Genomic DNA, 24,463 nt, shown 5'->3' with positions numbered 1-24,463 from the left:
CACAGCTATAAAGCAGGGTCATTAACCAGAGTGGTATTTATACATTTCACTTTTTTGCTAATTTCTTTATGAATATACTTCAATTGTTCATAATTGTTATACTTGTGCAACTGCCACCAATATACCTGAGTTTTATGCTTGCAAAAATGTGTGTCATTCTTGCCTATTTTTGGGGGTAAACTGGCTCATGAAATGTTCTGTCATGCTTTTATATGTTTTCAAATTAATCCCCCTTTTAATATAAATAAGTTCCACTTAAAGAATTAATTTTTTTCCCAGAATTATATCTTAGAGATTTTGATCTTTTGGAATTTTAGACTTTAGGAATTTTAATCTTTTTGGATTTAAAAAATTAGGATTGTCATTTGGGATTATGGCCCAAACCTGTGTACCCAATTCTTGGGAGCACGGTTAACAAGTCCGTATGATTAGCCAGCTTTAGCCCCTATGCTCAGAGTAGATCTCTATTAATAGTAAATGTCATTGTTGTTGTGCTGGGAATTGATCGTGTGGCCTTGTCCATACTAAGCAAGTTCTCTATCACTTAGCCACATCCTCAGCCCCTCAAAATGATATTTTTTCCAGAACTAGAGAACAAAGAGGGTTGATATTCTACTTCAGATAGCCAACTCTATCAATTGATGTTTCATACTCTTATTATTTTACATATTTAAGATTTTTATCTTTTTTTTCTTAAAAACTTGAATTTTTTATAAATGTCTTCAGGTTATGAAATTCTTCTATAAGTTAGATTACTCTTGTAGTTTTTTTTTTTTTTTTTTGTATTGGGGATTGAACCCAGCGGTACTTAAACACTGAACCACATCCACAGCCCTTTTTAAATATTTTATTTATTTAGAGACACGGTCTCACTGAGTTGCTTAGGATCTTGTTAAGTTGCTGAGGCTAGCTTTGAAATTGAGATCCTCCTGAGCTGCTGGGATTACAGAGAGGGGCTACCACATGGGGCTATTCTTTTCATTTTTAAGAGGATTGAATGTACATTGAGAAGAAATACCCCAGGGACCTGTGGAGTTAGGACAATATTTATTTGTGGTCAAGGGAGAAAAGTAAGTTTGGTTCAAGATGTTTGCAGTTGCTCATGCATTCCACAGTTTGAAGGGCTTCCAGTTTGCTCCAATCTAAGGAGATTTTCCTTTGGGAACTGGTGTTGGGTAGGGTTCAAATATCCACCACTTTCTACAACACTTTTTCTTATCATTGCATACACCAATGATGTCATCTAAAGGTGTGCATGCGAAATCCCTGCACATCCCTTGCAAAGCGATGCACTGCTTTTCTCCTGGGATAACACCAGACTTTCCTGCACAGGAAGAGATTTGACAATCATTAATTCACTCTCAAATGGTTGGAAATGTACATAAAGCAATAAACCTCCAGAAGGATGGCTTTGGAACAGGGGCACATATTGCCTACACGAAAGGATCGGATATAGATGAAGCTCAACATTTTTAAGGAGAGGGGCTCGAAGTGTGAGATTATACGCACCTTGGAGGGGTAGGCTGATTTTTAAAAGATTTCAGAGATATAGCCTTTGCCTGGAGCAGTACATTTTGAAAGGTGTGGGACTGTATGTTACTGTTGCTTGACTAGGAAGTTCCCTGAGGAATTTAGTGTGTAAGGCACAGTATTGTAAGTTTCTTCTCCAACAGATTGTTCTATGCACAATGCTACAATGCACAGTGTCCACCAAGAAGCACCATTTCAAAAGTGGTACCCACCCTTACTCCTGTCTGTGCCTGCATCATGCCTATCCAATGGCATATGGTCTCACTTCATCTCCTTTTACAGAAATATACCAATCCTTCATCTTAACTGTTCTCACTTCAGAACTCTGTGGTGTGCGTGCGTGTGTGTCTGAATTCACACTGGTGCTGAAGAGCACATAGCTCAGGTGCTATGTCTGTATGCTAGGTCTGAGCACACAGCTCAGTCGTCTGTAGTTTTAGTCCCTTCTTCTTGTCTTTCCAGGATAACCAGGGTTCATTCTTTCCCCTGGGGGACATGAAGGACATTACATAAGAGACACTTCTGTTCATGTCCCTTAGTAGAAGTGAGTTCTGACCATCCTCTGAAGCCACCTTGCTCTCACTTTGTTTTTTATATCTTGTGATACACTAGCTCTGAAGGGCTCCTTGGGATGCCTCACCTCTGTGGTTTGACGAACAGTTTGATGGCTTTTTGGGATCTGAATATTTTTGTTGTTGTTTTATACTTAAACTCTAGGTTATCATTATTGTTTCTCTACTCTGTAGCAAAATATTTCCAGTCAGGTGAGCCAGTGCCCCCTCCAGGGCAGCGTCCACTCAGCGAGGTTTTCTTACACTCTGCTGTTAGGCTAGTAGATTCGAAACTCAGGGTCTTTGTGCAGCAAAGAGAATGGAATGATAGGGGAGTTGGATAATATCCTGCTAATACTTCCCACTCTGCCCACTTTTTCTGGAAGAGAAAGTGGCTGTCTTTCAGGAGAAGAACAGTCTCACCAGCCAGTCATGGAAGTCACTACTCAGCTCTGGGTCTTCACAGGGCGCAGACTTCCTGCCCAGTGGCCTGCTGGACCTGGTGCCGCTGTTGGTCTTGTTACTTCCCATGCATTTAGTGCAATATCTGATAACAATTACAAGTTTTGCTTTTTCTTTCCTTTTTCTTTTTTTCCCCCTTGAGGTACTGGAGATTTCTTAGGGGTGGTCTACCATTGAGACATATCTATAGCCCTTTTTACTTTTTTGAGACAAAAAGTTTCTGAGGCTGGCCTTGAACTTGAGATCCTCATGCCTCAGCCTCCTAAGTTGCTGGAATTATGCACAACAGAACCCAGCTGACAGTCAGGTTTTTAATGAAGCTAAAGTGAAGAGTTATTAGCACCAGAAAAAACAGAGGAAGAGGCAGTCCTGTGTCATATGAACTTGGAGGTATCCCATGCAGAGTGAGGTGGAATGTATGAACTGTGCTAAAAAAGGAGCAAAAATGATTCATCCCGTTGGTGCTGTGCTTCCTGCTAAATGTAATGTTTAATTTGAGGCAATATCTTCAGAACAGAAAGTCAAAGAGTTGTTTTGCCAGTCTTTTGCCAATGACTGTGACATGCCCATGGAACTTTTTCAAGTCAAGAAGATAATATAAAATTACTTGATTCATAAAGAAGAATATTCCTCCTTAGATACTGAAATTTATTTTCAGACTTATTGACATTATCATAGACATATAGAGCAATGGAGCAAATGACTCTCTAACAGCTTCAGAGGATTAAACAAGTGAGTGGCTTCAATTGTACTTAAAAGAATTTTAGAGATGAATCAAGAAAGAAATCAAGTTCAGTGCCCACAGACATTAGTCTGAAAGATGTGAACGTCTTGCCATAAATAATGGAGAAAATTTTGTCAGGTCTCCCAGGATCTGGATGAAACAGCCAGAGATGATCATATTACCTTCTCACTTTGATTCCACATTCTAACATTCAAACTTCTGAATCATCTGTCTTATGCTTATAAATTTGTTTCTTTGGAGCTTCATTCCATTGTTTATATTGTCTCCAAATTCCTCTGATCCTCAATTTATACTGGTGTTGTGTAACTTGATGCAATCCTTTCTTGTTGAGCTCTATCTTATTGGCCTAACTTTTACCTTTCACACATGTTTTCACTAATAGACTCCATATTCTTCCTTTCCATAACCAAGTCTGAACCAATGGCTGCCATTTTTGTTTTCCTTTTAGGAGACTGGTGCCCTTGTGCCCAGTTTTTATATTAAGCCTTAAGTCTCATGGCCAGGCTTCTGTACTTCTAGTTCTCTCTTTGGGTCCTATTTTCTAATCATGGAGCTTTTGGGCTCCACTTTAGGTTAATGGAACTCCTTGGTTTGCTCCTTAATTTTGACCTCATCAGTTCTAGGGACGTGTTAGACTTCTGAGTACCCAAGGCCATGCATTGCATCAGAGTTATGTGCATCTGAGTGGGTTTCTTAAGAACTCACCTCTACAATAATTTCACCATCTTACCTTTTGGTGTTATAGTCACAAAGAGGAAGAGAAAACAAAGAAGGGAACAGACTCTCATGGTTGTGTGCCCAGTAGAGTGGTGAGCGGTCAGTGATGGTGAAACTCAGGGCTTTTATTTATTTCTGGGGGCCTGAGGTTCCCCTTGGTCAGTGAAGCTTAACAAGTGAAGAAATAAACAACTTCCGTTGGAATAATTCCAAACCTCAGAATCTCTAAATTTGGTAACAGATTAACCTAATCATAGGAAATCAGATGGCTAATCTCTGGGTTCTCAATTTCACTAGAAATCAGTACCTTTAGCCACTTTTCTTTCTGTAAAAACTTTTAAAAAATAATTTCTTATTTCTTCTTTTTTAAAGTTTTTAAACTGGGATATGATATTTGCATTTATATATGGAAGATACTGTTGTAATTCAATATGTGCATATAATACATAATGACCAAATCAGGGTACATAGAATTTCCATTTTCTTAAATATTATAATTTCTATTGGAAAGCTTCAAACTCTCCTCTATTTTTTCTCTTTTTTCCTTCTTTACTTTTTTGATGTACAATTAATTAATGGCTGTAGATGACAGCTCTCTTGTGTTGTCTTCCCCTACTCTGTGGTTGGTACTTTCTTACCTTCTCCACTTTCTGTCCCCTTCCCATCTCTAGTTAATTTTATTCTAGTCTCTACTTCTATGTGACAAAGTTTTTTACTTTCCACAAATGATTGAGAATATGCCATATTTGTATTTCTGTGCCTGGCTTATTTCACTTAACGTAATGTTCTCCAGTTTCTTCTGTTTCACAAATGACAACAATGTCAGAATCCTTTGGGAAACATCCTGAAAAGAGTTTTGCTGGTTTGGTAAAGTGTCCAATTCATTTAAAGAACTCAGTGGAGTGAAATCATGTGGTATTTGTTTTTCTGTACCTGACTTATTTTACTCAATATTGTTATCTTCAGTTCCATCCATAGTCCTACAAATGATGGGATTTCATGCATTTTTTAAACGGTAAACAGCTGTTCATTGGATATACATTCCACATGTTCTTTATTCATTTGTTATTGGATTCTTAGGGTGATTCCATAAGTAGGCTATTGTGAATAGTGTTGCAATAAACAATCAGAGTCAGGTATCTTTTTAATGAAATGATGTCATTTCCTTTGAAAAATATAATGTAGTGGGATTGTAGGATCATATGGTAGTTTTCCTTTTAATTCTTGAGGGAGCTCCATGAGGTTTGTTTTTTTTAATTAATTAATTTTATTTTAATTTTTGGCACAAATGGAGCACAACTTTTCATTTCTCTGTTGTTGGTGATGTAGAATCACACCATTCATGAAATCATACCCATACATAGGGGTAATAATGTCCATCTCATTCCACCATCTTCCCCCACCCAACACCCTTCCCTTCCCTCCCCTCTGCTCAATCCAAATTTCCTCCATTCCTCCATTGCCCCCCTGCCCCCCATTATGGATCAGCATCCACTTATCAAAGAAAACATTCGGCCTTTGGTTCTTTGGGATTGGCTTACTTCACTTAGCATGATATTCTCTCCATGGGGTATTTTAATAGTGGATGTACTAATCTACATTCCCACCAACAGGTATGAGTTTTCATTTTCCATATCCTCACTAACATTGGTAATTTTTTTGTCTTTTTGATAATAGCCATCCTTCTTCTTCCTCCACTATTACTTCCCCCTGCCCCTCTTCCTCCTTCTTCTTTTTTTCTTATTTTCTTTTTTTTTTTTTTTTTGCTACTGAATTGTTTGAGTTCCTCACAAATTCTGGAATTTAATCCCTTGTCAGATAAACAGTTTGCAAATATTTTATCCTATTCTGTAGGTTGTCTGTTGACTCTGTTGATTGTTTCTTTAGCTATGCAGAAGCTGTTTAGGTTGATGTAATTCCATTTGTCTAGTTTTGCTTTTATTGCCTTTGCTTTGGGCTCCCATTCAAATTATCTTTGCCTACTCTAATATGTTGAAGTGTTACCTTTGTTTTATTTTAGTATTTTCATAGTTGGAGTCTTTGGTTCATTTTGAGTTGGTTTTGTTCAGGGTAAGAGAGGTCTAGTTTTACTCTTTTGCATGTGTATATTCAGTTTTCTGAGCACCATTTATTGAAGAGGCTATCTTTTCTCCATTGTATGTTTTTGACTCCTTTGTTGAGAAGCAGTGGTTGTGAATGCTTGGGTTATTCATGTACTTCTATTTTGCTACCTTGATCCTTTATGCCAATACCATGCTGTCTTAATGTTTAATGTCTTTGTATAATGTTTAATGTCTCTGTGGGTTGAACATGTTTGGAAACTTTTTAATTTCCTAGACCTGGATGTTCATATGTTCCAGTTTCTTTCCTTTGGTAAGCTTTCTGTCTTCTCATCAATAACTCTCATAATGCCAATGGTAGTTCTCTTGATGGTGCCCTATAAATCCTGGAGGTTGTTTTTTGTCATTCTTTTCACTTTTTCTCCTCTGAATATTTTCTGAGTTGACAGACACTTTTTTCTACTTGATAAATTCTGGTTTGGATACTCTATATTGAATGTTTCATTTCATTCATTATAGTCTTCAGTTTAGAATTCTGTTTGGTTCTTTTTTATGTTGAATTTTGTAGGTAGGGTGTTTTCCTGATTTCACTGTGTCATCTCTCTGTGCCCTCTTCTTTCTTGCTGAAATACCTTAAAACAAATATTTTGAATGATTTGCCAGTCAGTTCATAGATTTCCATTTCTCTGGGGTTGGTACTCAAAAATTATGGTTACTTGGCTGGTGTCATGTTTATTCAGTTTTTCTTTCTTTCTTCTTCCCTTTTTTCATTAATATATGTACATTGGATGGCGCAGTCACCACTCCCAGATTTTACAGGATGGTGTTTGTGGGAGAAGATTTTCTCCTATGGATGAGTGCTGGTTGGGTGAAGTGGTAGTTTCCACTCCAGGGAAGACATAGAGGCACAGTCCCTGTGTAGTTCTATCAAATGAGGTAGTTAGCAATGATTTCAGGGGTCCTCATCTGCCATAGCTCTGGTATCTAAAGTGGCAATCAGTGCTGCGGGTTTTGGTGGTGAATGCTGCTGGGGTCCCCCTGATCTCCTTTTCTTTTGTGGGGGGTATGTGGTTGAGGGTATCCTCTTGGCACTGGATCTGGCTCATGGACTTGCACAGAGTGGCAGTGGTCCTGGTGTCTGACACCTGGCACCTGTGGTGCAGTGATGGAGTTGAGGTCTGGAGCAGGCACTTGTGGAGAGACCAGGGCTGGAGTCCAGGGAAGCTGTGGTACTGGTAGGCAGCATGTAGGCACCCATGCTGTCATGTTGGTAATGGTTTGTAAGCTACAAGTGCATGACAGCATGCATGTGTGTGTGTGTGTGTGTGTGTGCACCCCGGCCTATGTATGTGTGCAGTGCTACGGTGGCCCTGGGTCAGAGTTGCAGGTGCTTCTGGAACAGCCGCAAAAGCAGGGTCTGGAATGTGGGCATTTGATAAATCACTGATGCCCTGAAGACTGGAACATGAACATGTTCTGCTTTATTGTCAGCTCCAGTGTCTGTAGCACAGGTGCTGATGGAACAGTCATGTAGCTGGCGTCGGAAACATGGAGCAATAATGGATCTGGGCTTAGGGTGTGGGCTAGCTCACTACGGCAGTGCCTCTGATATTTGAGTCTGAGGAATTTGAGTTTAAGGAATAGTGAGAGGAGTCCACAGCCAGAGACAATGTAGTGTGTCTGCAGAGCCAAGATCTGGAGTGCAGATGTGTGTGGAGTGGCCATTGCCTTGGGGTACAGGGGATGTGCAGGGCTGATAAGGATGGTGATCACAGCATCAGGACAGCACCAAAGGGGCCTTTCTTGGGGGAGTTATGTATACAGTGTCTCCTATCCTGGAGTTTGCGGCAGCAACGGGTGTTGGTGCACCCACCCTGCAGCTGGTACCCACAGTCCTCACCACTTGTTCCTGGCCATCTGCAGATATCTCAGGTGTGCCCCTCTCTCAGCAATGCAGTTGTCCTCCAATTTTCTTTCTTTCTTTCTTTTTCCTACATTGTGTTACTTTAGGATCACCGTAAACCTTGAGCCTCCCAAGGCTCTTTGGAGTCACAGATAGTTATCTAAATATCTCTCCTGGTGGGGCATGAAGGATGGCGTCTCCTACTCCTCCAACTTTTTGATATCACACTCAGTACCCATTTTTTAAAACATAAAAGTAATTTATTCCATATTTTAAAATAGCCTGAAAACTAAACCCTAAAGACTCCTTAGGCATCACAATTTTTAAAAATTTAATAAAAAGCATAAATGTTTCCCCTCAAATCATGGCCTTCTTTTTCTATGATTATGCTACTATTAGCTTTTCACAATCTCAAATTGGATGCAGGATTTCATGCATTGTGTTCAGGGTTCATAGATACATTCTTTTTTTTTTTTGAGCCTACTTCTTCAGCTTTTGTGTGAAGTTACTTTCTTCTTCTTCTTCTTCTTTTTTTTTAATGAGTAGATTTTAAGTTTTAGGGAAATTTTAGGTCCATGGAAAAGTTGAATGAGTTCCCACATACACCCTCCCACTGACCCCACACACAGCCTCTGCACAGTTGATCCCTCATGACTGTGGTAGGTTTGTCAAAAATCAGGAAACAAACACTGACACATCATTGTTACCCAGAGTCCATATTTCACATGAGAATTCGCTTTTGTGTTGTATGTTCTGTAAATTCTGACAAATGTACAATGATTTGTGTCTAAGATTATGGCACCCTACCCATCTCTGCACTAAGATGTCCCGGGTTCCACCCACTCATCCCAAACCCGCTCTCTGCAGCACTGTGGCAGGTGGCGTGACCTCAGAACTCGTGGAAGGAAGTGAGGTCATGGGATGTGCCCTGAAGGAGAGCTGGGATCCTGGCCCCTCCTTTCTCCTTCCTTCTGCTTCCCAGGGCCCCAGGGGAGCAGTTTTGTTGGGCCATACACTCTCAATCATGGTACTCTGCTTGTCACAGGCCCCAAACAAAGGGGCCAAATGACAATGGACTGACACTTCTGGGACTATGAGCCAAAGTCAGTTTTCCTCCTTCTAGGTTGATGACCTCAGGCATATTTCACAGCAATGGAAAGGTGATTGTTGCTGGAGAGGGGCTGTTTCTGTGAGTACCCCTGGCCGGGGGGCTCAGACGCCTTCGGAATCAGTTTGTGGAAGGAGTTTGGAGAAGCCATCTAGAGAAGGCGATGATGATGATGATGATGATGATGATGATGATGATGATGATTTAGTACTGATGACAGATATCAGGGGGGCTCTGCCACCGAGCTGTATCCCCAGACCTTCTTTATTCTTTATTTTGAGACAGGGTCTAGTTAAATTACTGAAGCTGGCCTTGAACTTGCATCTTCTTGCCTTAGCCTCCCAAGTTGCTCAGATTACAAGTGTGCACCATCACATTCCTCTAATTATCACAATTTTGAGGACTGTGTGTCTCCCATTTTGGGGCAAGGGTGAGGAAATCAGAGTGACAGTGGCATATTGTTAGGTAAACAAATATGTATTTTTCTATGTGAGGATTCAATGTGAGCACGGGAGTACCTGTGCAAGTTGCACAGTAAAAGGCAGTGAACTTTTTTTTGAACCTTGACACAAAGAAAAGACCACCAACTCCAATTTTAAATCAAATTAAAGCAAGCTTGTACTTGAGTACACAAAGAAAGCTGATCGCGACTGTCTTCCCTAACATGGGCTAGAGACCAGACCCCCCCGCTCTCCAAGAACGAGATTTTACAGCACAAAAAGTTGCAAAGGGGGGTGTCTTGAGAACTTACAGATAACAGGATTTTGACAAGCATAATACAAAGGCAGATAGTAGGTTAATGATCCACGTGGCTTAACATTTCAAGGCAGAGAATACATTTAGATCCCAATACTAGAATTTATGAGACGCCACTGAGGTTTTAGATAGAGTTGTTATCTGGTCAGGAAAAGCCAGGCATGGGTGAGTTCAAGGCATGGGCAGGAATTCCAAACAAGTTTAGAAGTCGCAGTAATTTATAGTAAAACAGAAACCAACTTTTCATGACTTTGTGATGAGGCTCCCAATCTTGAGATGGAATTGGGCCAGGTCCATCACTTTGCCTCTTCCCTGCACATTTACCCTTTGGGCCTTCTCTGTAACAATGGATCTGGGTTCTTTAAATATTTTCCTTTGCAGCTAACGCAATATTAAATCTTGTCGGTAGAGGGCAATGGAATGAAACAGTGGGAGGCAAGCCTTTGGCTCCTGAGTCTGTACCTGCTCTCCAGCACTCCTTCCCTGTAGGGCACAGGGCTTCTCCCCCCCACCCCCACCCCCACCCCTTGCAGGCTCCTGCAGCACGGTAGCATGTTCAGAATCAAGCTTCCGCAGCACCTTACTTTTCAAGCTCCCATCTCCTTCAGTATATAGGAGTCAGGAGCACCCAACAGCTGCTTTTCCTGGAGTGTAGTTTTTACAGTGGATTGCTTCTGGTGAAATACCATCATATAGTCAGCTTTTTCTGACACTCTAAATGGTAAAAGTCTTACTCTTTTTTTTTTTTTTAATGTGTGGCTATAACATAATACTGGAGGCTGGGTAACTTATAAAGAGGTTTATTTGGCTCACAATTCTGATGGTTGGAGGGTCGAGATACCAGGGCACCAGCATCCTGGTGTAGGCCTCTGGGTGCATCACGGCAGAAGGGGCATGTTTGGGGGCAAGGAAGCTAGGGTTGAGGTATGTCTAGACTCACTCCTTTTATTACAACTCCCTGTTGAGGAGCTTAGCCACTCCCACCAGCTAAGCCAATCCCACAAGACAGCATGAACCCATTCCCCAAGGTGGAGCCCCCATGACAAAATTACCTTCCACCAGGCCCCACCTCTTAAAGCTTCTACCACCTTTCAACATCACCACACTGGGGGCCACACTTCCAGCACTTGAAACATTTGGGTCAGATCATATCCAAATCAGAACTAAGATTTCTGGTCATGCCCAGGGGGCAGTGTCACAGAAACTCTTTGTTTCAGTAACTCATAGCGGTGTCCTCCAGGACTTGACCTTGGTATTAAGCCAGGAGTGGTGAATGGTGTCCCCTGGATACTCCATCTCAGCTATAGGGATTAGCACCTAACATTTGTGTATCCGATATTCTTTAAAAGTCTCTTTACTTTTTACCAACCATTCCCATATCATTTCTATACTAATTGTAATCAGTAGTTTTTTTATAGGAAATTCTACCTGTTCAAATGTCTCTCTTGACTGAGTTCATACTAATATAGCAGGCACTATTTGAAGGCAGTGTAGTATAATGGTCAAGAGAAAAGTCCATCTGGTTTTAAATCCCATCCATTAATTATGTGGCTTTCACAAGTTACATAATCAGTATGTGTTTCAGAGTCCTTATCTGTGGAATGTAGATAAGTACAGTTTAATTGACTAGGGTAGCCATTCATGATAACTTATTTGAACAAGTTGTGATAGGTAATTCTCATAGACCACTGCTTTGTGTAGAGTAATACATAGCTATTATTGGCCTGGGGAGATAGCAATTTTTGTGAGGCTTCTTGTGATTCCCTACATGTAGATATTCCCTGAGTTCTCATCGCTGTGGTCGTTCCAGGGTACAGGATCTGGGTTTCAGTGATCTGGGACCCTAAGCATTCTTTCATCTCGTCTATTAGGCAGGAGAGTTCCTTTCTGGTTGGTGGGACAGGCACGGCCATTATCACTATCTCTTCTGTCGGAAATGTTCCCTGAATGATCCCATCACATCTTTCAGTCCTTCTGTCCTACACCCAATTATCCTAAGCACTTAAGTTCTTTAAGCATAGCATGCTCGGTGCTTTCAGCCTCTGCCCTACCATGTTAGACAAGGAGAGAAAGAGAAATCTGGGGCAAAAAGGGAAGAAAAGCAGCAAACATAATTTAGCATTAAAATATTATCAATCATTATTTTGATTAATGGGTTTAATAATTAGTGCTGACAGAGTGAAACAAGATGAATAATTTCAGGTGATTCTTAGGTATGGCCAAGACACCTTGTTCAAAATGAATAAAAATTATGGAGGGATAAGAGTGAGTCAAAGGGATCTATTTTAATAACAGAGCTGTGTATAAATTTGTCACAGAACTTAGGAAGAAAGACTCGATCCCAATGTGAGGGTAAAATCCGTGGCGGCAACACACTTGCATGTCCCGAAGAATTCTCTTTAGACAGGTGCTTCCACCAAGTGCAAAAGTATGTTAAAAGACTTAGCTGGGGACGTGATTTCAGGAGTAGCACTGCGGAAAACATGGCACCTCAGCAAGAGTTGAGTTGTGCTGAAATATGCCTCAGTTTCTGAGATTCTGAGTCCAACATGATGAACTCTCAGAGGTTTGGAGTGGCCCATGTAGCACAACTTAACATTCTCTTTTGGCCAAATTAGACCTAGTGGAGTCTAAAATCTGGTAAATATGCCTTAAAATATGTTGATTCTATCCGCTTTCTGCAACAAGTGTGTGTGTGTGTGTGTGTGTGTGTGTGTGTGTCTCCACAACTTCACACACAAGGAAAGGAAACTATCAATGAGATTCTTTACACACAGCAACTTGCTTAAGTTCAACGAAATAGTGGTGTGTAGAAAAGTCCCTCCGTGGCTGCAGGAGGAGGTTTAAACATGCCCTCCCCAGTTGTCCATGTCTTATCCCTGGAACCTGTGAGCACATCATCTTACGTGACAAAGGTGGAATTAAGGCTGCTAGTCAGCTGAATTTAAAATAGCTCACCTTGGATTACGCAGGTGGACGCAAAGTAATTGCAAGAATCCTAGAAAATGAAACAGAAAGTCAGGAGCTAAGTTCAGAAACGTGTGTGAGAAGGACTCAACCCAGGAGTGCTGAAAGGTGGGAAGGGAGCAAGTGTTCTTGGGAGCAGGCCACCCTAGCTGGAAGAGAGGCAGAGGATGGGAAGCAGAGGGCCTCCGGGAGAGCTGGGCCCCACGGACACCTTGATTTGGGCCCATCGAGATCCCTGTCAAACTTGTAATTCCCAGACCCGACAGATGATAAAACTGTATGGCTTTAAGCCACTAAGTCTGTGGTGATCGGTTAAGCAGCCATAGGGAGCCACGTGGTGGTTTACAAGGTGGAAGGAAATGCTCGATGGTTGTGCTCAGGGGAAGCGGGGCGGGGTGGGGGGCTAGAGGACTGGTGGCAGCTATGAGGGCCTGGCAGACCCAAGCACTGCCTTTGAAAGGGGTGCAAAAGAAACGGCCTTCCATGTGGGCTTCACTCTGTTCAGGATTCGGGCTTCCGGCGAGTCCGATTTGGGGAAATTTGATTGCACATGCTACCCTTTTTTTGGTGAGGGGGCCTCCGCAGGTTGCGTGGAAGGAGGAAGCTGGGAGAGGGACGGAGTCTCCTCAGATGCACAGGGAGGGCTGCGGGCTGGGCAAAAGCAGCGGGTGTGACTGAGTCCCCCCACCCTACCCCAGGAGCTCATCCAGACAAGAAAGGGGATGCAATGGCTGAGAACCAGACCGTGATCAAGGGATGGTAAGGAACATGATTTAAAAACAAATGTTGCGTTTGCTAGTCTTGCTTTATTATTTATTGAGCATTCAGCAAGAATCCTTGTGAGAAAAAGAGAGAGATGAGGAAAAAAAGAGAGATGAGTAAAAAAAGAAAAAAAAGGAAAAGAGAGGGAAAGAGAGGAGGAGATGGGGGCGCAGAGAGAACAAACGATCCAAACAGAAGGCTTAGTGATCCTGGGGTACGGTGCCCCTGATTCCAGGTTGGTTCCCCAAAGGCAGGCAGCACGGGTTGCCGTCCAAACACCTCCCCACGTAGACCTCGGTTGAGATGCAGTTATTTCGGCAGGATCCGTTGGGTCGCTCACAGATTTCCTTGAATCTGCCCCTGACTGTGCACAGAGGAGAATTGTTTTAATCATTTATTGTTCTTCTGAGTTTTTATTAAGTTCAAGGGGGTGAGAGGGCAGGGTCTGGGAACAGTTTTGTGTAGACATTTCTTGTTATTTGATTTCTTACACCAACAGTTAAAAATCTGGTGTCACATAAAAGTTTGGAAATTTCTCTTGAAAAAATCTGGCAACCTTGGGTGCACGGAGTAGCAGAAGGCTACAGCTGAGTGGCCCTCCTGCCTTTATGGGCCCTGGGCACGCACACTGCACTCAGTTCACTCATCTGACTTTCCTATCTCCTGACTCTGACGGAAGACCTGGACCAGTCCTGCTTAATATTACTTTTAGTACCACCAAATTTTCTAGCACAGAAGAAAGGTTTTAGAGAAAAGGAATAGGACCCAAGACATGTCCTATTGGAAACATTGAATAGCATTTGTTTTGTGTCCTCAGATATTGCTGTGCTGGTGGTCACACAGAATATATGATGTCATAATATCACATCTATCTATCTGTCTCTGTCTGTCTGTGCATCTTTGAAAAGGGGAGCTGAAAAACAGATCTAAAAGACAGTAAGAAAATATACTTCGATGAAATGGGTAACAGGCTCTTTCCCTGGGAGCTGGCACCATATTCCTGCGTATGTAGCACGCGGTCTCGGTTGTGCCTCAGCCTGGTGCTTCCTTCACCCCCCTCAGCCCCCTGGAGCTGGAGGCTGCAGTGCCTCTCTGGAGCCTCCCGCTGCATTGGGAGTGAGACATTCAAATGTACTTGTTCAGACATTGAGTAGTATGTGATTTATGACCTGAGATATTCCTGATCAGAAAAAATGTGGAAGGGGGGGTGGATATCACTGTCCCAGGGGTGGGTTATGGGGATGGGTCACCCACACTGATGTGCTCAGTTTTAAAAAGTAGCTTAATTTGGAGCTGCCTCCTGTGTGTGTGTAACACAGCAGCTTTTCCAGGAAGAGGGGTAGCAAACTAAAACTTTCAGGTTTTTTGTTGTTGTTATTGTGTTTTTTTTTGTGTGTGTGTGTGTGTTCCCAAATACAAAGGCCAATTCTTGAATCTAGTTTATATTAAATAAATGTCTACCGAATTGAACTGAACTGAACTGAAACCCAGGTGCATTAAATTGACTTAAACCCTTCAATGTTCATACAACAAATTGGTGAATGGATGTAAAGATCAAATAGGCAACATCGTATTTTTACCGAAAATGTGAACTGGGAAACAGTTTTAATGGTGTAGGTTTCAGAAAAAAATAAAAACTGACGGTCATTCTAAGTGTTGAGCACTATATAGAAACCGGCAGAAATCTGGGCTCTGGGATTCCTGACCTGTGCACCTTGTCTTCACTAGTCAGCAGTGATGGAGGGAGGCTTCCGTTAGCCTTAGGCGAAGAGCAGCCCACTGTACCAGGTCTGTCTATGGCTGAAGATGAAGCCAGGGATCCCCGACTGGCCCAGGAGCCTGCTGAACCTCGTGCGCGCCCTCTGCTGGCCCTCCTTGCCCTCTACCACGGCTGCGGTTCCCTGCTCTGGCCTTACTCGCCTGTGAAGGATCCCTTTAGGGCAGGACTCTCGTCTTGTTCTTCTCTGTATGTGTATCCCAGAATCGACCACAGAGAAATGCTAGTGTAGACATTTCCTCTTACTCGAGGTACACCTGTCCTGTGCTGTCTTGTGCACAGTGGAATATATTGAGCGTTAAATCTCCAAACCGCAGGACTTTGTAAAAACATTGCTAGGAATTCAAGTGCATTTCTTTCTTTTCTTTGTTCTTTCCCATAAACCGTGCACAGTAAATATAGAAGCCACGCCGTTCTTCCCCAATCTCGCTGTATTCCATTTTGACAGCAAGGATTCCCTCGCCTCTGTTTGGCCACATTGTTTTCCTCTATTTTGTTTGAGGAAATGTTTAAAAAAAGGAATGAGTTTTTCTAAATTTGTAAGTTTTAAAGCTGCACTAAAAGCATCAATTAGCTGTAGATATATATATACACACACACACACATACACACACATATATACATTATACACACATATACATTATATAAATATATAATAAATATTTTATATAATTAATAAAGAATATATATATATATATTTATATATAGTACTGGCAACTGAACCTGGTGGTGCTCTGTCACTGAGCTACATACCCAGTCTATTTAAAAAGATTTTATTTTAGAAGCTGGAGCTATGACTCAGTGTAACACACTTGCCTGGCATATGTGAGGCACTGGGTTCAATTCTCAGGATGGCATATAAATATCAACAACTAAAAAAATTTAAAAAAAAAATTATTTTAGACAGGTTCTTGTTAGGTTGCTGCTCAGGCTAGCCTTGAACTTGTGATCCTCCAGCCTCAGCCTCCTGAGTTGCTGCTATTATAGGGTTGCACCACTGCATCAGTCTTAAAATATTTTTAATTGACGTTTCCCCACTGAACCCATGTGTTTAGCTAATTGCTGTAGAAACAAAATTTAGATTTATCATGAACACCACAGATTGTCGTGTCTAACCACTTCCCTAAGAGGAAATGAGACCGGGAGAAGGAAGCAGCTCACCCGAGAGCACCTGTGGTCCAGTGAGGGGGTGGTAGGGACAGAGCCATGCTTGTGCCTAAGTCCCATTCTATTTCTGCATCTTACTCCTCTCTGCATCCTCCTCACCTCTCCACCTTCCCGGATAAAAACCTGCAATCCTGCTGCCAATGTCCCCCTGAGGACCACCAGAGAGGACCTGTCTTCCTGCGTCGTCAGCTTGCTCCTCCCCATCTCACTGCATTCCATCCTGACCCTAAGTAATGCCCTCGCCTCTCTCTTCTACCACATCACTTTCCTTTGACTTGTTAGAGTGACAATAAAAAAAAAGTTTGAGTGACAATGAATACAAAATAAGGTTTTCTGAATTTGGAATTGTTAAAGCTGAACTAGAAGCATTCATGTTCTGGGCATATAAATTTTAAAATATTTTAAATTTATTTTTCCTTCAAACCCATGTTTAGCAAGGGGAATGCTCAGTGCTAATTGGATGGGTCTTGAGTAATGCCACAAGGACAAGCATCCCACCAGCTTTGTGAGCTCCTGAGCTAATAGGATTGGACTTGCTGTCCCCTGTAGTCAGTCTCTGTAGGGTTATGCAAAGGAGGAAGGACGGCAGGACCCAGCAGTGGAAGGTGTAGAACACGCCAGGATGGGAAGAAGCAGCCCTGACTGCAGCTTGCAGCTTACTCTTTCCCCTTGAGGGAGGCACACTGCTGAACAGGACTGTAATTGTCCCCCCTGTAGAACAGGAAAAATGGACCAGATATCTCTGAGGCTCTTCCTCATCTGGTTGCAAAATGATTTCATAGGATCTGAGCTATCATAGCTGCTGTACTAACTGTGACAAAGCTAACCTGCTTTGGTTTTGTTAAAAATAGTTTTGCACCAGCTTAAAAAATTTTTTCTTCTCTTCAAAGAATAGAAACTATTATTGAGGCCACTCATAAGAATTTCAGTTAATCTACACACTGCTCTTCACAGTGTGAGGGAGTATTTAACCTCAGCCCTGAGGACCTGGTTCCAGACCAGCCATTTGTTCACCCCAAAACCATATGGAGAGATGAATGGAGGATGTACTACACACACACACACACACACACACACACACACACACACACACACGGTATTGCCTGAATAAGTAGATTCAAGGAAGAATATGCAACTTACTGCTTGGCATTAGAGAAGTACCTTCTCATCTTTCCCAAGAATGCAGGACCTTGAGAGTGGAAAGAGCAGGGAAAAGGTCAGGGACATACAGAGAAGTGTCTTCTCATCAAGCAGTAAGTTGCATATTTTTCATTGAATTTACTTATTCAGGAGTTGTAGGAAAAGACCTGATCTATTTTCAGTATCCTGGGACCTGGGGTAAAAGCAGGAAGCTCTGCACACATTGCTTCAAAGCGTGTCTATGCAAAGCGTGTCATTTGTGTCATGCTGAGTGCAGGAGAAGGCTCTGTTTCAGGGTCATCATTGATCCCTGCGACTGAGGTCTGTTCAGCAGGTTAAATGTTGATCAGAGACAGAGTCAGGGGATGGGATGAGCCTGGAAGAGCAGAGTCAAGCCCAAGGGTCAACAGTGTAGAGGCCGATGGACTGATACTTCTTAGGCTGTAGCAATGCTTTGAAGGAGACTGCTCCCACCAAACCCTTCTCCCTTCTGCCTGTGCCCACTATAGCTCTGGCATGGATCTTCTGCCGGTGTCTTCAAATGACTAACTGTTGCTAAAGTAATAAAGGAGTTTTGGAGATCAGTATTTGGGAGAATGCTGCCCCATTTCTTGTCATCTAGGTTTAGAAGCTGCTAGTAAACTTGCCTAATTACATTAAGGTTTAATGATGGCTTAAGAGGATTTCAACCCTTGGAACATCCTTGACCGATTTCATCTAACTGAGAGTTGCTGAGAGCTGGCATGTCAGGTGGTTAAGGGTCTCTCAGCCATCGGGTGTTCCAGATTTCCTAGGGCAACCCCTGGCCTGGGCATAGGTGATGGTGCTTTTTCTTTGAGTATTGGATCCCCATATGACCTTGGATACTCTTCACTTAACAAAGCTCCTGCAAGGTATATTTTGTTACCTGGTAGAACTTGGCTCATGAAGAAGAGAAGGGCAAAGAGGAGGATGGAGGTCCTCATGGCTGGAGGAAGAAGAAAGCTTGGCTTCATCTCCAGGAGGCAGTGAGAGCTTCGTCTGCAGCTCTAGCACCAGGAAAAGGTCTTTGGTAAGCTGCCATCTGGGCCTCACGAAGGGGAGCATGGACAGAGGTATTCTGTGCATGCAGAATGGCCTTCGGGGAAGGCTGAGTCCTTGGTTTCTTGGACACCCTGTTCAGTAAGCATGTGGGTGCAGTTTTGACCAGAAAACCTCGTTAAATAGGAACATCATCTACAAACATCTTGGCAATAGATCAAAGTTTCTGAACAAAGATCCATCTATATTAAGTCACAGTGAGTTGGGCATGTTAAAAGACCAGTTGGCTTAGTTCAGTGATGAGTTCTTTGGTTTGTGAACATCTCCCAGCCTTCTCGGCTTTGTTAATGGCTGATGGCCCCCTCACTCCTGGCCTCCTCTCTAATGTACTGTGCTTATGGTAGAGAGCTTACTGCATTTTGTGCCAGTAAACATTCTCCCAAATACTGAATGTGAATTTGCTTCCACCATGAACTTGTGAACTTCTCACTGGTTACCAGCAGGTTGGAGTGTTGTTCAGAGCTGAGTGAGAAGTTGCATGAGGTTGTCATTTATCTTCAAAACTTGCTTTCAAGGGGAACAACTCATGACAGTAAAATGTCACTGCACATGTGTCCATGCAGACATACTTTCTGCACAGCATTGAGTATAAATAGTAGAAATTCATGGGAATCTTCCTGCTGGGATTTGTGGAAGGCAGCAACCAAAGCAGGCAGGGGCTGAATGATATCCCCAGGGTGGCGGAGAGCCTGTGTCACATGGGCTTGCATCACACACAGCATGCAGACCCTGTGACGAGGACAGCGTTGGCAGTGCTCCTGGGACAGCATGTAGTTGGCCAGGGGAGGTGTGTATGTCAGGCACTGCAGGGCTGCATTCACATAGCAAGTGTTTCCCATGTTCTGCAGCCCAGCACCAGCTGCGGACAGTCTCTGCCAGTTCAGACAAAGTTTCCCTCTAGGAGCCAGCAGTGGCCCCACAGGAGCTGAATTCTTATTTAAGTGTGCATCAGGGCAAGGTGACAAGGATGACTCTGCAGGTAGAGAAGGACCCAAATGGACTTTAGCATTAGCTGCATTTGATGAACATTCAGATTTTATACAGTCATGAAACTGAGACTCACCTCCACAGTGGAGTGAAGCTGCCTCCATGTCTCCAGGAGCAGTAACCACCAGGTTTCCCTGCTGAATCTCGAGAGGAGAGAGCTTCTCCTTCTGAGCCGGCCTTCAAAGGACAGGCTTTCCCTATCCTCTGTTGGTAGCAGGTCTACCCCCCCCCATACCCTCTCACTTGGTGTCAGATCCGCCAATCACTTCTAAACACTTAATTGCATTGGAATCTTTGGTGTGGTCGGTCCATTTTCTGGAGGGTTTGGGTGAGTCCTTTCTTAGATTTGTGTTTGAGGAACATCAGAAACATAGAAGCAATTCTAATAATCAGGATTTTTGAAGAATATCCAGAGACCTTGCATTTAGTTAAAATAATTTCCATGTAGGAGACCAACCTTACATGTGACTGGGTTACACTCCCTGGCTGGGTGCTGAGGCACTCAGTTGCGGAAATGTGGCAGAGCTTTCCGCACCCTTCTTGGGTCCGAGGGTCGGTGTCTCGTGAATGGGTGTGTCTTGTTACAGCCCCATGGGTGAAGCTACACTCACCTGTTCCTTTGTAATATAACCCCTTCCCCTGTTTAGGATAGAATCTTCTATGGAAGTGCCTTGTGTGTGTCCCCTTCTCTTACTGTGCCCTTGGGTGTGGCCTACCCAGGAGTCAGTCAACCTGCTGACAGTGGACATCATGAAGACAGACTCAGCCCCTGAAACCTGACCCCTTGCCTCATTTGAATAGCTTCTCCCCAATAAAAGGGGTCAGCGCGTGCTCTTGCTCTCTCTTTCTGCGGACCCTTAAGGTCAGAGGAGCCTTTACAGCAACCCCAAAGAAAAAGGTATTTGTGTCTCTTGTGTGGTTATTTTTCGCAGCCCAGTTAGCCCAGTTCAACTGGAGTGACCCCTGAGCTTTTTAGTCATGAGAACAGAAACCCAGCATTTCCAGGCATTGGTGTGGCAATGATGTGATAGGGATATATTTGAATTAGTACTACAAACAAGGAAAGAGAAGAAAAAGTGTTTCCTGTGTGTGTGTGTGTGTGTGTGTGTGTGTGTGTGCTCACCTGCATGTTTATAAGTATTTTCAGGTGTGGGCATTTGCATACTAATAAAATCCCTGTAGTATTACAGTTTGCATTCTTTAAAAACAATTTTAAGGGCTGGGGATGTGGCTCAAGTGGCAGTGCACTCATCTGGCATGCACGGGGCGCTGGGTTCGATCCTCAGCACCACATAAAAAATAAAATAAAGATGTTGTGTCCACCAAAAACTAAAAAATAAATGTTAAAAAATTCTCTCTCAAAAAACAAAACAAAAACAAAACGCCCCCCCAATTTTCCCATTTAAGCCACCTCCAAGAAAAGGAAGCATTTTAACTCTTTCTCAATTAACCAAGTTTTCTTGACAGTTTTTCCTGACAGATTTTTATGATGGTTTTGATGGAAGAGAAGTAGTATAGAAACTAGAAACAGCTCTACCTCTGTTTGGAAGAAATACAAAGGGAGCCAGGAGCAGAGGTTGCAGTAAGTTTTTTATGGTGTTTTAGGTAATGCTCCAGACAATACTCAGGTGCATGTGGACTGAGCTCTGTACCCACACATGACTCCTTTTAGAAGACCATAAACAATTAAGAACAAGATTTTAAAGAAAAGTTTTCTTTCTGTGGTTCTTTATCTCTCTCAAATTTCATTCATAATTGGCATAGTAAGGAAAGTGGCTAAACATATATTTGTCTATTTCTGTTGGGCCTATAAAATATAGCAATTTAAATCCCTGTCAATCAGTAAAAGCAGCCTGTACATTTTAATCTTCTATTTCCCTAAAGTGGTTAGTAATCTCAGTCATAGAATCACCATGAGCACTATTGGTGTTATTCATTATTGTGTATACTATTCAATTTCTTTGCTGGGGTTATTTTTGCACATTTCTCTATTCAGGTTAGGTTTCTACCTATTGATGATGACCACTGAGGTTTCTCTACACCTTGGATGCCCACAGATACTCTTGGATGGCATATTTACTGGTGGTTGCCTCTGGATTAGAATCCCCTCATTAAATATTTCAGTTGGTCTTCTGGAGACAGTGAGTAACCTGGGCTTGCAGGGTTGATTCAAGGAAGGTGTCTGTGCGTGGTTGAGCATCTAAAAAGATGTAAAATTTAGGGACTTAATGTGTCCCACACAGCCTGAAAAGCTGTGGGTGAGGATCCTTCCCTCCATAGCTGTGGGTGGCAATCTTTCCAACCAGACACCACCTGCTCATCCAGGAAAACTTGAGGCCAGGAACTGGCTTGCCTTTTGTGAGAGGCTGGGGATGGTGCTCCCATCCCAACCCCATCATCATCCCTGGAATTTCCCCCCTGCAGATCTTGAGCCCAGCAACTGTATTTTCTGGAAATGGAAGGTTGGTGCACACTCTTTGTGCAGGCTTGAGTCCTGGGAGATGTTCCAGGTGCCCTGGGGTGAGCAGGAAAGGCTGATCTAACCTGGAAGGCATGAAGAAAGTGGTGATCCTCGTAGGCACTGCTGAAGTTTCACGTACTCCGTGGAGGTTTGTTAGTGTTCCAGTGATCTTCTTCTTCCCTTCAGGCTAGGAAATATGATGATGATGATGATGACCAAAGTCCAGATCTTCCCAATGCAAATTTATGTGTCTGGAATTCTCTGGGACCAAGAAAGAGGGATGCCATCAGGAAAGGTCTGGAATGCAGCTGGGAATTTCTGTTGGTCAGGGAGAGGTTTGGGGCCACTGGGCAGGGCAGAGGGCCACTGCTAACATTTCTGACTGCCACAGGCACTGAGCAGCACTGATTGATTTGGCCAGGTGAGGGCCCCAGTGGACTCTCCAGGAGGAGGGCTGATGCCAGAGCCATATACTGCTCCTCAAAGGGAACTCAGAGCCCCACCCAAATCTCATAGGAAACCAGGGACAACATCCCTCAGCATCAGACTATCCTTCGCCCATGTGGTCATTCTGGGTTTTATGTCCAGAAATGTCATTCCAAATTCTCAGGAAATAGAAAGTCTTTTCAAGGCAAACTGAGGTTCATGTTCACCACATAACAAGTATGTTTCTTGTCAAGAATTGAATCATTGAAATGTATCACTTTTAATGAAGACATCATAAGTAAAATGGCAGGAAAAAATCTTTCAGACCACAGTAACCAAAATTCATTAAAACTAAATGCCATTTAGATCAACTTGCATTTGCAATCTTTTAAAACTCTCAAAATCATTTTAACTGTCAATTTTGAGCTTGTATCTAAACAAGTATTGCCTCAGAAAGATTGGCAAAAGGGTCCAGAGAAGTAGCATGTATCGAGTACACAATGATTGGCAGGTCAGATGCCCTGAGTAGAGTCATGTGAGGCAAAGGTGAGAGTCACTGATTAACAGGGAATTCCACTGGGGGATTAGGAGGCTTACATTAGCTGAGGTGCTGGATCACATAACTGTGGGGCAGTATAAAAGTCCAGGGAAGGGACGCTCCCTTACTGCCCCTTGCACTGGCCTCCTGGAGGCTGCATCTCTTCCTGGGCTGTGTGTCCAGCAGCCACCTGTCTGACCACCTGCTGAAAGAAAAGAGCAATGGTGGGACCTCAGGTTGGTGTCCTTTTCCAGATTATTGCTGGAAAAAGTAGAGTGGAGACAACGGAATGACAGAGGGTTAAGTGCTGAGCAGTTTCATTTTCAAGAGTGTTTCTTTATACTGAGAAGGATAAGATAGATCATTCTATGTTTAAATCACCACAGAACTGTTGACGGTTCAGAGAACATTTACTCCAGCATTCTGATTCCCGTGGGCAGGGGGCTGGATGGATGTGAAAACTGGCGTTTTTTACCATGGGCATTTGGAAATGATGGTGACTAACACAGATAGATGGAGGAAGTCAATGGGATTCCCCGTGCTGTCTCCACACAGGCACATAAAAGCCCTGGCTCCTCTCCACCCAGCCTTCCTCTACCGGTTTCCCCCTCTCTTCTGACCTCCCCTCCCATCCCCTCCCCTGCCCCTAGCAATCCCTCTTCTACCTTTTGGTCATCTTCTCCCCTTAGTTTACACACATGAGAGGAAACAGTTGTTTTCTCTGTCTAGCACACGATGTCTTCCATTTCCATCCATTTTTTTAAAAAATGATAGGATTTCATTTTTCTCTGTGGCTGAATATTTATCATTTTCTTTTTTCTGTAATGCCTGTGTCAGATTTTGGTAAAGAATCTTGCTGTCCCCACAGAATGGATTGGAAAGGATTCTTCCCTTTCAATTCTATGGAAGAGTTTGAGAAGCCTTGGTGTTAGTACTTTCTTCAAAGTTTGGTAAAACCCAACAGTGAACCCATCCAGTTCTGGGGTTTTCTCTGTTGGGAGAATCATCACTACTAATTTTTTAAATCATTACTATTAATTTTTAAAATTAATTTATTTATTCTAATTGGGTATATATGATTCATTGTATACAATTGCAGCACACATTTTCATTTCTGTCATATGTGCAGTCATACCTGTACCTAGGGTAATGAAGTCCATCTCCTTCCACACCATCTTCCTTGTCCCCGTGCCTCCTCCCCTCCCTTCCCATATTTAGTTTTAAAGTATTTTCTGAGGTCAATTTTGGTAGGTCATATGTGTTAGTAAATTCATCCATTTCTTCTAGATATTCCAGGATAGAATCACCATTCCATCCAAGATTTAT

General features: G+C 42.8%; 2 protein-coding genes across 2 annotated transcripts; both read right to left on the bottom strand.

The window, feature by feature from the left end:
• Nucleotides 1–1,142: 1,142 nt before the first annotated feature.
• Defb130b (defensin beta 130B) lies at nt 1,143–4,076 on the bottom strand. Its single transcript, XM_026381759.1, has 2 exons — nt 4,019–4,076; nt 1,143–1,324 (listed from the first exon to the last, which is right to left on the bottom strand). The coding sequence occupies exons 1-2, from the start codon at nt 4,074–4,076 to the stop codon at nt 1,143–1,145; spliced, it is 240 nt and encodes a 79-aa protein (XP_026237544.1).
• A 9,685-nt stretch (nt 4,077–13,761) lies between these two features.
• Nucleotides 13,762–18,610, bottom strand: Defb108b (defensin beta 108B). Its single transcript, XM_026381758.1, has 2 exons — nt 18,553–18,610; nt 13,762–13,925 (listed from the first exon to the last, which is right to left on the bottom strand). Exons 1-2 carry the CDS (start codon nt 18,608–18,610, stop codon nt 13,762–13,764), a joined length of 222 nt encoding a protein of 73 aa, XP_026237543.1.
• Nucleotides 18,611–24,463: the final 5,853 nt, after the last annotated feature.

Source organism: Urocitellus parryii, chromosome 14 (genome assembly GCF_045843805.1).
Source record: "Urocitellus parryii isolate mUroPar1 chromosome 14, mUroPar1.hap1, whole genome shotgun sequence".
Lineage (NCBI taxonomy): Eukaryota > Metazoa > Chordata > Mammalia > Rodentia > Sciuridae > Urocitellus > Urocitellus parryii.
The sequence above is the reverse complement of the archived record's forward strand: the minus strand, read 5'-3'. Positions and strand labels throughout refer to the sequence as shown.

Coding starts and splice junctions, on each gene's coding strand:
- Defb130b (XM_026381759.1), bottom strand. CDS start 4,076: ATGAGAGTCTGTTCCCTTCTTTGTTTTCTCTTCCTCTTTGTGACTATA. Junction 1,325..4,018: donor TGTGACTATAACACCAAAAG/GTAAGATGGTGA, acceptor CTTCCTGTGCAG/GAAAGTCTGGTGTTATCCCA.
- Defb108b (XM_026381758.1), bottom strand. CDS start 18,610: ATGAGGACCTCCATCCTCCTCTTTGCCCTTCTCTTCTTCATGAGCCAA. Junction 13,926..18,552: donor CATGAGCCAAGTTCTACCAG/GTAACAAAATAT, acceptor CTCTGTGCACAG/TCAGGGGCAGATTCAAGGAA.